Source organism: Petaurus breviceps, unplaced genomic scaffold (genome assembly GCF_028583685.1).
Source record: "Petaurus breviceps papuanus isolate PSGF00001 unplaced genomic scaffold, PetGlider_PUasm1.0 138, whole genome shotgun sequence".
In the NCBI taxonomy this organism is placed as follows: Eukaryota; Metazoa; Chordata; class Mammalia; order Diprotodontia; family Petauridae; genus Petaurus; species Petaurus breviceps.
This window is the reverse complement of record NW_027185694.1, coordinates 22,218,227-22,233,518: the sequence shown is the minus strand read 5'-3', so window position 1 is coordinate 22,233,518 and position 15,292 is coordinate 22,218,227. Positions and strand designations below refer to the sequence as shown.

Sequence of the window (15,292 nt, the reverse complement as noted above, 5' to 3'; positions counted from 1 at the left end):
ATTGGAAGGGGAAGAGAAGAGAGTCTGTTCTAATAAATAATATATTCATGGGAGTTCTTAGAATCACTGATTGTTAGAACAAGATAATCTGGTCCAGTCTATTTGTTTTACAGGTAAGGAAACTGAGCCCCAGAGAAGGGGAAGTGACCTAAGGATTACATTGTTAGCTAATGTCAGAATTGGTAGTTAAGACCCAGTTCTTCTGACTCCCAATCTAGGGTTTCTTCCACTTTGCCACAGCTGTGTCAGCTATGTTTTTCTCTTTTTAGGTACTTGGAAATTATTGTAATAGTGACAGCAAAAGGACCTTTTTTCCTCCCTCTTATACAATCCATTCAAATAAACTAATCGAACTTATAGGCATTCTGCTGAAGCTACCCTGTTTAATGGCTCTTCAAAAGAGTTAATATTGATGCTAATGAAAAGTTTCAGCTCTATTCTTTATTGATCTTAATAATTGATTGCATTTATAGAGGACTGATAGTTTCTATAGGAAGTAGAACTGTTTCATAAGATGAGCCTTCCATCTGACAGTGATTTTCAGTCAATATTAATTTAGAAGGCCTTATGGGTCTCCTGGGCAGATGTGTCTTATTTATTGATAATAAATATATTTCTAATGAAGAGTCAGCTGAGCCCATAATGGAACAGAAGGATGAAGAGATTAGGCTGACTTAAATATGAGAAATTATTCAAGGCTTTTAAGATACCAAATTTTTCACGGCTTCCAGTCTGTCTTTTTAATGTCCATGCTTTGCTGGTATTCTATGGCAGTGAATCATGGCAACACTATAACCCTAGAAGAATTAACCTACAAATTAACTGAAAGAGCTCCAAGAAGTGACGCTTAATATATTCAAGAAATGTAGGTGGTTTAGTCTTCTAAAAAGAAAGTGAACAACATATAATCAGTTTTAATGGAATGTTCCATACACCAGAAATATCTTGCTTGCTTCCTCCCTTCCTTTCTTCCTTCTTTCCTTCTTTCCTTCCTTCCTTTTTTCCTTCCCTTTAGTACACTGGGCATATCTTTCATATTTGTGGGGGGAAATGAACAATAATTCCACTAGATGAAAAGGTATGGAAGAATTTAGCCTGCTTTGTTGGAAGGAATACACATATGCATGAAATCATGCATGAATCCATTAAAACCCAGTGAAAGGGTTCATGTCATTTACGAGTTAGCTTTTTATTCATTGGATCATATGTTGGAGGAATGTTTCAGTGAGTCCTTTTAATCATCTTCTGATACAAGTCTAATGTATTAAGAGGCAGTTAGGCAGTGTAGCGGATAGAGCACTGCATTTGGAAACAGGAAGACTTGAGATAAAATCCAGCCTCTAGCTGTGTGACCTTAGAGAAGTCTCTTAAACTCTGTTTACTCCCATTTCTTCAGTTGTAAAATAGGGATAACACTAGCAGCTACCTTCCAGGTTTGTTGTGAGGATCTGGTATGGTAATATTTATAAAATTCTCTACAACGTTCCTGGCATATTGTAGGCATTATACAAATGCTAGCAATCATCATCATCATCACTTTAATACTACTTGCACTGAGGTGATAGAAAACAAGTTTGTCCCATTTCTCAAGAAATTACATGTTGCAACATGACTAATGTGGAAATACATTTAACATGATTATACATGTATAAACTGTGTCTGCTTACTGTCTTGGGGAGAAGGGAGAGGGGGAAAATTGGAACTCGAAATCTTATAAAATGAATGCTGAAAACTATCTTAACATGTAATTGGAAGAAAAATATAATACTTTTAAGAGCAGAAAAGAAAAAGAACCTGTTGGATAACAAGAAGCATCTCTATTTCCATTTAGAATCTCTTCGTTTTCTGGACCTCTAGGGTTTAATTTTTGGTGTATTTACAAGAAGTATATGAATAATGTGTAAGCTTATCTACAAATAATGGACAAGTGACTGTGTACCTTTGTACCTTTATCTCTTTCTGCACTGATTAGGAGTTGGCATTAGTAATTTTCACATTCCTTTGTTGGAATAGACAAAGATGTGCATATTGGTGATTCCTTTCTGCCTCTGCATTCAAGAGATAATTTAGTGTCAAAGTGAGAACTTGTAAGATTTATTTTATTATTTATTATAAATTTATTATAATTATAATTTCATTTGTTTATTATTATAAATTTATTTTATTTGTTATAAATTTATTTATTATAAATACTAAAGGTCATTTAAGTGTAACACCTTCTTTGCCCTCCTTAGCACTTCCTTCATTTCATCTGTGTCAGTGTGATGTAGTAGTAGAAAGAACACCTGATTTGAAGCCAAAGAACTGGAGTTCAGGTCCTGGTTCTAACACTCAATAAGCTGAGTGACCTTGGTCAGGCCTCTCTAGGTTTACATTCAAATAGTGATTACTTATATAATGTACTTCACCAGATTGTTAAAAAGGATCACATAAACTATCTACCATATTTGACCAAATGTCACTTAAACCCTTCTGCCTTTTCCCCCATCCCAATTTGGATCACATAAAACCTAAGCATGGACAATAATTGTTATTCTAATATCATTAGACACAGCTTAAACCTCACTGATCTTCCTATGAACACCAAAAGCAACACACACACACACACACACACACACACACACACACACACACACATCTCAGCCAAATGCCCCAGGTGGCATTGCAAACTTTCTTGCATTCCTAACTCCAGTCTCTTATCCATCTCACTGGAAAGCTTTAAAGCAAGAGTGGCTTTCATCCCTAATGAAAACTCCTGATTTAAATGGTAGGAAGAGATCATTTAGAATCATTTTACCATCAATAGGAGTGTGCAGTTTGCTTCTTGCTTTGAAATTCATTTTCCAATTATAGATAGAAATAGGTGATTCCAGAACTGCTTGCAACTGCAGAGTTGGGTTCCATGGAGTTCATTTTTAAATGTCACAGAAATGAAAAATAGGCATGATAGTGGATCCACCAGAGTGGTTACTGTTTTTCAGTCTTGGTAACTAAACTAGCTAAGCCACCCTAGGAATAGAGTGAAATAGGGTAGGGTACTGGGAAGCAGGGACCATGGTAGAGTTAGCCAACCACATTAATTTCTTTCTCAACTTCCAAAAGTCTGTTTAAATTCTTCGGTTTCAGTAAACTCAGTTTCCAAAATAGAGTAGGAGTGAATAGCTACTTTTCAATGTATACATAATACATACTTTAGGAATGCAGTCTATATTCACAACAACACTACATTATTATTGAGAAACAATGTCTTATAATAAAAAGAATCCTGACTTAGATTTCAAAAGACTTGGTTTCAAGTCCTAGCTGTACTATTTATTAGTTGTGAGCCTGTGGGCAAATTTTTAACACCACTAGTTTAAATAACATACTATATATTTCATAGGGTTGTGAGGAAAGAGTTTTGGAAGCTGTGAAATATTGTAAAAATGTGGTTAGTTATTAGTATTAGCTCTTCTCCAAAGGACAGTTCTTAATTTTTTCTTATTGCTTAAGAACTTGGAGGTACAAACTACAAAGAGAAAGCTAAAAGCCTCTAAAGAACATTGTAAAATTTTTCAGTGGAGAGTTTTCAGTTAACACATTTCCAAGTCTTTCAGATTTCTTGTTATTAAAGATAACTAAAAGAAAGTTAACCTGAGAAGTTAGAAGAACTTTTTGTTATATTAGTTTCATTTCTTCTTTCCTGCCCCCAGCTTTCTTTGTAGTGCAGTTTAGTGGGGATAAAATTAAAGTGCTTATCTTTGAGTTTGCTTCCTCTAGTTGAGTTGGCATTGAGCTTTGAATGAAGGAATGTTCCAAGTTCAGAGGTGGCACTAGGGAATCTAGTTAAAGTCACATCAAAGGGAACTCAGCAGGGCTGAACATGTGTTTTGAAGCTGGATAGATTAGAGGCCATTATCAGTCTTTCACTACTGTGCTCTGAACAAAAGTCTGCTCTTTCCACCCAGACTGAAGGTACAGAGAATTTATTATTTTAAAAAAGAAAGAAAAAACTTAGCAGCACCCTACCTACCAACAAAAGCTGCTTTTCCATTGAATATATAATTGGGCCAGGTATACAAATTGCCCCTTTTGGTTCACTTCCAGCCCATATGTGTATTAGCAACTGCACTTTTATTTGGTAACTAATAAATGAAATAATTCTTTTGTGAAAATTGTAAAAATTTTATTACATTCCATTTAATTGGTCATTGTTGTCATGATTCAGTAAAGAATTATTGTTGTGATTTTATGTTGCATTGTTTTCTTTAAATAACAACTTTTGGTAAGAAATAATGTCATCTTAATAGCCAAAGTTGTCCTTAGTTCAGTCGTTTTTCAGTCATGCCCAAATCTTCATGGCCCAATTTGGGATTTTCTTGGCAAAATTAGCACACTGAAAAAAGTATGTACTGGCAGAATTTCACTGGAAAAACAAAATGCACCTGAATGACATTCTAGGCACTGTGCAGTGATGATTTAGTGACTGACATAAACGGCATTCTGAATATGGTATTCTTTTGTTCTTTAAATAGTTTTAGAAACAGTTTTTTTATTTTATTAGTTCTGAGAGGGCCCTATAATGGGTTCATGCAATTTGTTTATCTTTTAAAATGTAGTAGATATAGCTAGTATTGGTAAACCTTTCACTGGCAATATGAAATCCTTTCATCATGTTCTCTAAATGCTCCACCTTGAATGCTGTCATTGCTTAAGGGACAGTTTTATTTATATTTGTGCAGAAACATATCTTGTTTTAAAAAAAATTATACATTCAATAACATATAGTTAATTAATAACCTTATGTTTCATAAGAAGAAAAATTTCATTAATAGACATTTATGTCAAATCGTTTTTGAAGGAATTTAGCTGGGTTTTAGATACAGTATCAAAATTCCATCTCATTTGGTTTCCTGAATTAATTTTCTATTTAAGGAGCAGCTAGGTGGCGCAGTGAATAGAGCACCAGCCCTGAAGTTGGGAGGACCAGAGTTCAAATGCAATCTCAGATACTTAACACTTACTAGCTGTGTGACCTTGGGCAAGTAACTTAACCCAATTGCCCTGCCTTTCCCCTCCAAAAAACAAAAACAAAAAACAAACAATTTTCTATTTAAATTTATGCCTTAGTTTTCAAACTATCTTTAATGTCCTACCCATTTAAATGCCCCCTTTCTACAGATCTTTCCTTTCTTGATTTCTTTTTTCTTTTGTCTGATAGATTTTTATCAATGTCTTTTCTTTTTACGTTGCCTGGATGTAAAAACCATATACCTTTCCCTCTATGATAGCCATCCCTTAGGTCAAAGAAGACAGAAAGGGAGGAAGGGAGAGAGAGGAAAATCAGCAAAATCAATAAATGCATTAAAATAATCAGAAATATATGTGATATTCCACAATTGTGGATTCAGATGTCTGCACGGAAGCTGGAGGAGGGATCTTCTTATATCTCCTCTTTGCGGACAAGTTTGTTCTTTATAATTTTGCATCATTCACCTTCAGTTGTTTCATGCTTCTTGTACTTTCTATTTACATTGTGTAGTAAATTAGGTATTATTTTCTTGATTCTTTCTACTTCACTTTAAATTGATTCATGATAGTTTTTCTATACTTCTCTATATTCTTACAAAGAATCTGTAAGAATATTGTTTTTCCACTGGATTGTAAGAATAATGTCTTATAACACTTGATATTCCGTAATGTTTGTGTACCACAGTTTGTTTAGCTATTCCCCCAGTACATTGGTCAAGGAGTATTTTTTAAATTGCACTTGCTATGTGCACTGTGTTTAACAGTAGGCATTCGAAAGATAAGGAAAAAGACAGTTCTTGTCCTTAAGGAGCTTATATTTTAATGGGGGATGATCCTGCATAAAAAGGAGCTAAAAATACAGGAGGCAGGAAGGTTACAGCTGGGCAGGACAGTCAGAAGCAAATCTAGGAAAGGAATGAAGGACGGCTAGCTTAAAGCCTCCCTCCAGAATGAAGGCCTCAGGAGGAATTCACGTATGTAAGAAAGGTACCCTAAGGAACTGAAGGATGTGCCAAAGTGAAAGGCAACTAAGGCACATGTGCAAAGTATAGAGAATCCAGTCAGTTGGACAGCCATCTACTTTGGTTCCAGTTCTTTGCTACCACAAAGTGCTTCTCTAAATACTTTGGTATAAATGGAAACTTTCGTTTCGTTGAAAACTTCCTTCGGCTATATGCCTAACAACCTCAACTGATTTCTTCTTACACCCCTCATATTAATTATTCAAACTTTTATTAACCTTCTTTACTGAACTATGATGTTCTTGGAAGCCGGAATGAGTCCCTCTTTGTCTCTCCACAACATACTTGGCACATATAGACATTCAATAAACTTGTGTTGAATTGAAAAGGGTATTGAAGGTGACTCAGCACAGAAAATTAATCATTTTGTAGCCGTATAGTCAGATTAATGTTTATCCTTGACCTTGATTACTCCCTGATAGATGTGGTGTTCCCTCTAGTGATGAAAATCAAAACCCATCCACTGGTCTCCATCCTGTACACTTCTTGTCTATGTGCCCCTGGAAATTTATCACAAGAAGTCCATTCAGTGTGACTGGAGGTAGGGAGGAAGGTTGTATGTGTGTGGAGAGGAGTCATCTTCCCTTTTTTTGATTGCAAGGAGATACACACACACACACACACACACACACACACACACACACAGAGCATATAGTCTGTCCATTGGTTATTCCTTGCTGTCACCTCCTGACCAGCCTATCTTTTTTTTTGTTCGGGCAGTTCTTTGATGACATCCTTTATTCTGCTTTTTCCTCATAATTCCTTGTTTTTAATGTGTTGGAGCCTTCTCATGCCTAATTCATGTTTCTCTATTGCCCTTTAAATAATTTTATCATTTAAAAATTTTTGATAGTCTTTGTTTTTACAGACCTATTTTCCCAATATATTCTTCCTTCTTCCCTTTAGAGCACCTTTTATATTAAAGAATAATAAAAGAAAAAAACAATGGCAGAACCAAACTAACCCACATATAAGCCAAATCTGACATTCTTTTTCTTGTTCAACAACAGAAGTAGGCATCTGGCCCACTGTTTTTTGTTATGTTTTTTTTTTCTAGAGCCCACAAGCTAAGAATGATTTTTATGTATTTAAAAATGTGGAAAACATTATTAGTTTTCAAATAGTGTAAAAATAGACTGGGGTGCAGGGAAATAGTTTGCCTTCCCCTTTTTTATACCTATATCCCTCACCTCTGCAAATAATAGAAGTTTATTCTTATATCTCCTTGGGATATAACTTGGTCATTTAAATTTCACAGTATTCAGGATCCTTTTTTAAAAAAAGATTTTTTTTTTTGTTATAGTCATTAAGCATATTGTTTGCCTGGTTCTTTTTAACATTTTGTGTCATCTCATACAAACCTTCCCATGTCACATTGTATTCTTCATTTTGCTTATTTCTTACTCTGTGCTGTTATATTTATGTACCATAATTTGTTTAGCCATTCCCCACTCAGTTAGCACATACTTTGTTTCCCCTTCTTTGTTACTTCAAAAACCTGCTGCTGTATGTATTTCAGCTTATATGAGACCATTCTTTATATCTTCAGCATCCCTGTAACATATGCATAACACTACTATCTCTGGATCAAAGGTATTGGACATCCTAGTTACTTTCATAGCATAATTCCTAATTGCTTTCCAGACCAATTAATAGTTTTTGGGGAAGATTTTGAATTTTATTTCTTTGGAGACTATATTGTTCCATGAATTTCAGCCATACAGTATCCCCAGATTATTTGTATTAAAAATTAGGGCCTAGGGCAGCTAGGTGGCACAGTGAATAGAGCACCAGCCCTGGAGTCAGGAGGACCTGAGTTCATATCTGGCATCAGACATTTAACACTTACTAGTTGTGTGATCTTGGACAAGTCACTTAACCCCAATTGCCCTGCCTTCCTCCAAAAAAAACCCAAAAAATAAAAATTAGGGCCTTCATTTCAAAGACTGTGTTGGAGGCATTTTAACAAATGTATAATTTCCCAAAGGTCTTTCTACTATTGGTTTCTGAGCCCAGGTAATTTTCCATTTGCAGATTTAGCCAAGATAAATGCATGCTATTAAATGCACTCTATAGTTTCTTCATCTACTTGTGTATCATTGTTTGGACAAGATGTATTCTTTTCACTTGTTCTTTCCTATGTGGAGAATTAGACCAAACTCTTTAGCATGATTATGGAGTTCATTCATAAGGCTGGGTAGTGTTTTAAAGTCTTATTTGATTCAGTGAGCACAATGTTATCTGTAAACAGGAGCTCCGAGAATCTCCATGACAGTAGTGAATACTTGGCAGGCATATATCCCTCTGTTTTTATACCTCACCTGATATTAACAATATCAAAACAACGCATCTTGTATAATTTTGAATTTTGAATCTAAGAATATACCTCTTTTTGAAGGAGAGCCTTTAAGACAATTTGTGTGCTATTAAATCAAATGTCTTTTTTCTTCTTTTATTTTATTTTTTTACAATCATGAAGCAGTAAGCACAGTGGGATTTATTTTATCTCAACTATGTTATTCTAATGATGTCTACTATGGAATATCTCTTGACAAAAACCTACTTCCCTTCCAATAATCTAATCAAGACAGGCTTTGCTACCCATATAATTTATTCTCAAAATAGTTTGGAATAAACTTCAAAACATGCTATAAATCTTACCAGATTTTATTATATCGTGAACATCTCCACATATTGAGTTCCCATGGATATAGTTTCTGTACATCATTTAAAAAAAATTTTTCCTAGCAAGGGCTGATACAAGGGGCATTATTGAACTTGCCATCTGTATGTAGTGAGATCATTGACTTGTAAGAGCAAAGATCAAAATTATTACAAAGCTAGAATAATAAAAGGCACAAAAGGGTGGCATCTATTTTGGAGAATTCTACCCTAATGTATTTAAGCAAGGCATTTTTTTTTCAAAACTTGAGAAATGGATAGAGAAAAAGACATAAACTATAGTAATTTTGCAAAGAAGTTTATGCCACCTTTTAAGTCAGAAAACCACTTTAGACAGCAAACACTTGATTTGGCCAAGTAGAGAGATATGGCAGCCAGTAGCAACACTGGTTTTGAATATGAATTCATTTGTAAAACCTTATGGAAAAGGAAGCTGAAAATTATGAACATTGTTACTTCATAAAACTGAAGTCAAAGAAATTATCAGCTTAAAGAAAACTTGATAGGAGACTTAAAGTAATTCTTTGAATATTTAAGGGCAGAATTGGCATAGGAACAAGAAACAGACAACAAATGGAAAGATCTACAAAAAATATTTATGATGAACTCTTTTCAATACCAAATGTAGTCATCATAGTCTAATATCAGAGCCCTGAAGGTTTGAACAGAGAACATCACAATTCCAAATGTATCTAAAGGATGTGGAAAAGGTACTGAAGAAAAGAAAGATGGAAAAGGCCCCTCAACCAGATCAAGTGTATATAGTATAAATGGAAAGAACACTCACAAAACAATCAAAAGTGAATGTTACAAAATTGTAAAAGAACAAATATGGCCCCAAGAAGACAGTCCCACCCCAGACTTTTGTGATTGTAGGAGGTCCACAGATGTGGAATGTTGTATATATTTTTATTCTTTTACTATGTATTGACCAGTTTTACTGATTTTTTTTTTTTAGGAAAATACTATCTCTCAAAAGTTTTAGTACAGTTTTAAGGTATTATTAAAGTTGGTGATTTTTTAAGGTTAAGAGTTTAAAAAGTACACTAAGACTTTTGTTACATCCTGTATTTTTATATGGAATGACTCTTTGGGAGGGGGAAGAACACTGGGAGAAATTCTGCTAATGTAACAAAAAGATATTCAAAACTAAAAGGATATTTAAAAAGAAAGTTTGGGCACAGTGGTTGGTTTTATCAAGCTGCTTTTTTCTCCTTTTAAATTTTTGATTCAGGGGATGACTCATTTGGTAAGAGTGGGAAGAATATTTTCAGAAATTATAATCAAATAAAGATAAAAAATATCAATACAAATAAGATGGGGTCTTAAAACCTTTTTTAAAGGAAAATTCAGTGTTATCCAGGAAAAGCAGCACAAGATTGGAAGTGGGCATATGTCCTAATTTTCAAAAAAAGTGAAGTTGAAGTCTGCAAGCTTTGGGGGGTGTCACCAGTTATAGAGAATAGAGCAAACTAGACTAATGAACTTAACTTGAATTTCTAGCAAAATTCTGGAGCACATTAATAAAAGATGAATTATGGTGCAGTGGAAAAAGCACTGAACTTGAAACCACAGGCCTGAGGTTCGGATTCTGGCTCTTGTTCTTGCTGTGTGAGCTTAATGTTTCAGGGCTTCAGTTTCCTCATGTATATAATGAAATAATTAGACCAGTTAATTTCTAACGCCACTTCCAGCTCTAGATATAGGACCCCATATTCTAGAAAAGAAAGTGACAATCACAAAGGACCAGCATAATTTCATCAGGATCACTGATAGCAGATCATCTTCATTTTCTTTTTTGACAGGGCTAATCTACTTACAAGTTAAGAGAATGTTATACTTATAGTTAACTTAAATTTTATCAAGGAATTTGGAAAAATTCATGCTATTCTTATGGACAAAATGGAAAAATATGGGATATATGGTAGCAGATTTTGAATTGGCTGAGTGGTTAGACCTAAAAAATAATCATTAATGGTTGAATATCAACTTGGAATGAAGTGTCCTAATGGGATGGCACAAAAATCCATGCTTGGCTATGTGTTATTTAATATCTTTATCAATGATCTGAATAAAGAAATAGAAATAGATGGTGTTCTAATCAGATTTGCAAATGATGTGAAACTAGGAGTGATAACTAATTTGTTCAGTTGTGTGTATATATGTGTGAGAGAGAGAAACACTACAATGTTGGGCCAAATCTCCCAAGGTGAAAATTTCTAAAATATCTTTATTATATCTTTAACATCACTTTGATTCCCCTATTTTCCTTTCCTCTCCCTAAGAGCCATCCCTTATAACAGAATTATTTAAAAAGAGGAAAAAGAGTAAGGAGGGGTAGAAATTATTTTTAAAAATCAGCTTCCCAAGTGCAAGATAGGAAAACACAAATAGATGGCAGCTTGATTTTAAAAGATCTTTATGACTTTTGTCAGACTATAATGCTCAATAAAAAATTTAATCCTATCTTATACTGTGTTAGGAGAGTTAGGGTGTCCAGGACTGTGATAGTCCACATAGTATTGGCACCAAGCCCACATCCAGAATATTTTGTTCGGTACTGAATACCGCATTTTAGTAAGGACATTGATAAGCGGAAGGCTATCTAGAGGAGAGTGATAAGAATGGTGAAGGAACTTCAAGATCTTGCCATGTAGTATGCGGAGCATGTTGTTCATAGGAAAACCAAGATTTGGGAGGGACAAGTATTTGAAAGATTTGTATGTGTCAAAGGGATTAGATCTGTTCTTCTTTGCCCCAGAAAGCAGAACCAGAAAAAATGGGTGGAAGTTTCAGAGAAGCAGATTTTAGGTTGACCTAGAGAAAAAAAATTTCTAATTATTACAGCTATCCCAAAGTGGAATAGCTTACCTAGGAATATAGTGAGTAGGTTATAGTGAGTAGGTTACAGAGGTCTTCAAGAAAAGATTGGATAGCCACTTGGCAGATGTGCTAGAAAGGGGATTGTTGTTTAGCTATAGGTCCGAGTAGATGACCTCTTAAGATTCTTTTCGAGTCTGAGATTTTTGATTGTGCACAATTACTTTGACAATTACCTTGTCAATGAAAAGTACTATTTTCACCTACTTCTGAAAGAGTGACTATGTGACCCTAGGCAAGTCATTTAACCTCTTAATGTTCTCAGAAATTCTCCAAGACTGTAAGATTCATAATTAGTGCCAACCTGCATTGGTAGAGAGAATTTCCTCATCTGGGAGTTCCCTAGGTCAATGAAATCACACATCTAGTCCTTATCCTGTCACTATATTTTTTCCTATGTTCATTTAATCTAAAGGATAAAATTATTTCCTGTTGAATCATTGCTGGACAGATTTTAAACATTATATGTCTGTGTTGGTTGGCCATGAGATAGATAAGTATCTAGGAATCAGTTCCAGTATATATCATTTGTTTTCATTTCCCATTTGAGTTAATGGATTTATGCTTCCTCCCAATAGAGATGGAGTACCACCTTACAGAACCCGAAAGCAGCATCGAAGGGAGATGCAGGAAAGTGTCAAAGCCAATGGACGGGTACCACTACCTCACATTCCTGTAAGTAGCAGGACTTTTTGTGAAATGCAGTATAGTGGGAGAAATTTTGGATTTGGAACCAGAGAACCTGGGTTCAAATTATAGCTCTGCCAGTTTTACTACCTTTGTGACCTTAGGCAATTCTTAACCTCTCTGATGTTGAGTTTCTTTTTAAAATGAGGAATTGGGCCATAGGTGATCTCTAAAGACCCTTCCGGCTCTTAAACTTATAATCCAAGTATCCTATGAAACTAATTTCCAACAGCATTGTGTTTCAGCTCTTATTCTGTCCCCCACCTCCTCCCCAATGATTTTCAAACCATTTAAAATCCATCATGTAGCCAGTTTTTTTCTTTGACACCGCTTACTCCACACCACTTACCCTTATTCGAAGTAGATTATGCTGGCTTTAGCCACAGTATTGATTGATTCTTTCCTTTAGCAGAGAGATATTTCCCTAGAATTCCAGTGAACTCTGCCGATCTGCAATATAAGAAATTACTATTTCAGTTTAAGCTTATGACTTGGTAGTGACATCTTTGTTGTTAATCATGTTAAGTTTTCTCATTCCTGAAACCTGGAATGAAAAGTACTACAGGTGACAATCAGAACTCAGATGAAAATAAGGAAGGTTTCTTTTTCTTTGAAAAACTGAACTCTAGCATAATCATTAAGAATTTCCATTTGCCTCCTTCAGAGAGAAAACTATTCAACTTTTCTTGCCCATTTATAAGTAAAATTTAAGCAGAATCACCCTTGTTTTAAGATTTTTAAAAAATGTGTTTTGCCTGCTAAATTAGATTGTCTTTTTTGAGATTCAAAAAGGCCTATATTGCTTTGAATATCCAATTGTGTATAAAGCTGTGGTTGTGGAAACTTGCTAGCCCTGGTTGCTCAGCCTTACTTATTCAGTTGCTTTCATTTTGTGGTTGCTGTGGAAAAGACTGGCTGGGTGCCTTTTTATTCCTCTCAGTACCATTTTTACTATCGCTTTGTTAGAGATGAAATTTGAAGGATTGACTTCTTTTTGTTGCTAAACAGTGGGAGCCACCACGTAAATATTCTGCGACTTCAAAGCAGTTTCACCTCTTAGATAAAGATAATAGTAGTTTTCTATTGATCATGGTACTGACAGGTCTTCACTGAACTATAGGTTACAAACTCTGAAACTGCAATATAAAATATGTATAGTGAGCTCTGTTTTCACTATTTTCCACCCACAAATAATTCTGTTGAGTTGAATTAAGCCAGTCTTATAGTGGATACTTATAAAAGAATTAGTTTCCTTTTTGTGTTATATAGTAACTTTGAAGGGGATGGGATTCAGGTTGTCATCAGGAGTTATGAGGAGGCTGAATTCACTACTCTCATTAATGCCATTCCTTACAGAGCTAAAACATCTTCTGCACCAGCAAATGGTGTTTTAGTCTTTACATACCTGTTTCATAAGGATTTCTTAAATTTCTTTCTCACGTTAATTTCCATAAAATAACTACATTTTTATTATATATGTGTGTCAGAAGTAAATTTGTTCTATCTCCTGAGACTAGAATAATTCCATATATCTTGCTGCTTCATGTCAACCCAACTATGGAGATAGGTTTGACTTAAACTGTAGACTTGTACTTAGTTAGCAAAAAGTAAATATTTTGCTCATCTTTGTAAAATTATAGTAAAGACACTAACAATTGCTGAAAATGGATCTGCTTTTGAAATAGCTGCAGGAAACTAACTTGCCTCGATAGCTCTCTCAGATAATCAATAGTGAATATTTTCTCCATATTTTTTGTGTTTATAAGTGCCTAAAAAGCCTGGAACTGGTGTTTCCTTGTAAAAACCTTAAATCTCTTTGTAATACGTTAGAATAGTAGTTAATCATTTTGACTTCAGACTTTTTTTTAAGTCTAAGGAGTTCATCTTATGGATACCAAAGGCTTTTCAACATAGCATCTTTTTTTCTTGATGTTTTTGTGTGACCTATGGATACACGGCAGCCCTCCCTTCATATCCCAAATGTATGATCACAAGAGAGAGCTCTGTTTATGTGTTCTGCTCTTTTAGTATGAGAGCAGCAGCTGTTTGCTGCACATAAACTAGGTCTAAACAGGGGCAGGGAAACAAAAGCTGTAAAAAGCCAACTGAAAAACAAAGTGGTTAAAGGTCAGCCTCATGGAAAATGAAGTTGACCTTACTTTAAAAAATAAAAACCAATGTTTGTATATTCTTTATAAAAGCAGCACATGACATGATGAAAAATCTTAGGGAAATAATTAAGGAATTTGGCTAGATTCATCAAAACATGCTGTATTCTAAGTATTAGTGGCTACATAAACAAGTTAAAATTTGTTCGTCAAGCCTCATAAGAAAATATATCCTGGATTCAAAGGTAGAATCTCTATAGACGGCAAGTAAATGCAAATTAATATCATACCACAGTGAAATAGAAGAGTCTAGTGAACATTATTCCTTCTTCAAATAGCCCTCACCTTCCTGTTCAATCCAATCATCAAACAAGGAGAAAAGAGAGGTGGTATAGCAGGAAAAGCTCAGGACCTGAAATCAGAAGACCCTTGAGTCCATGCCTCATGTGATGACAAAGAGATGAGGGATTCTACCTCCACAGACCTTAGCTTTTTCATCTATGAGATGGAAATAATTCCTGTCCCATCTACCTTAGGTTGTTGAAAGATCAAATAAGATAATACATGTCAAAGCACAATACAGTAGAAGTTATTCATATAGGGGAGATAAAATATGATCACATATATGCTGCTTTAAAGTGTAAACTTTTTAAAGTCTTGTTCCAACTATTTTATTTTGAACATTTAATAACAGCATAGCATCTGATTCTAAAGAATGTAAATTGTAGGATGACGTAGTAGTATCGGGAAAAGAACAACACATTTGGAATCAGAGAATAGCTGTTCCTTACCTTTGTGACCATAAGTAAGTCATTTAACAACTACTGGCATCATTTTCCTTATCTATAAAAAAAGAAAGGATTAGACTTACTGGGTCTCTAACATCCCCTTTAGCTCCAAATC

General features: G+C 34.7%; 1 protein-coding gene across 3 annotated transcripts in view; it reads left to right on the top strand.

Moving 5' to 3' along the window:
* Positions 1 to 15,292, top strand: part of AXIN1 (axin 1) — a 178,052-nt gene that overhangs the window by 121,830 nt on the left and 40,930 nt on the right. For all 3 annotated transcript variants that reach the window (XM_069107824.1, XM_069107820.1, XM_069107831.1), the window contains exon 4: positions 12,173 to 12,269. In XM_069107824.1, the coding sequence (XP_068963925.1) occupies positions 12,173 to 12,269 (97 nt within the window). The remainder of the gene's footprint in view (positions 1 to 12,172; positions 12,270 to 15,292) is intronic.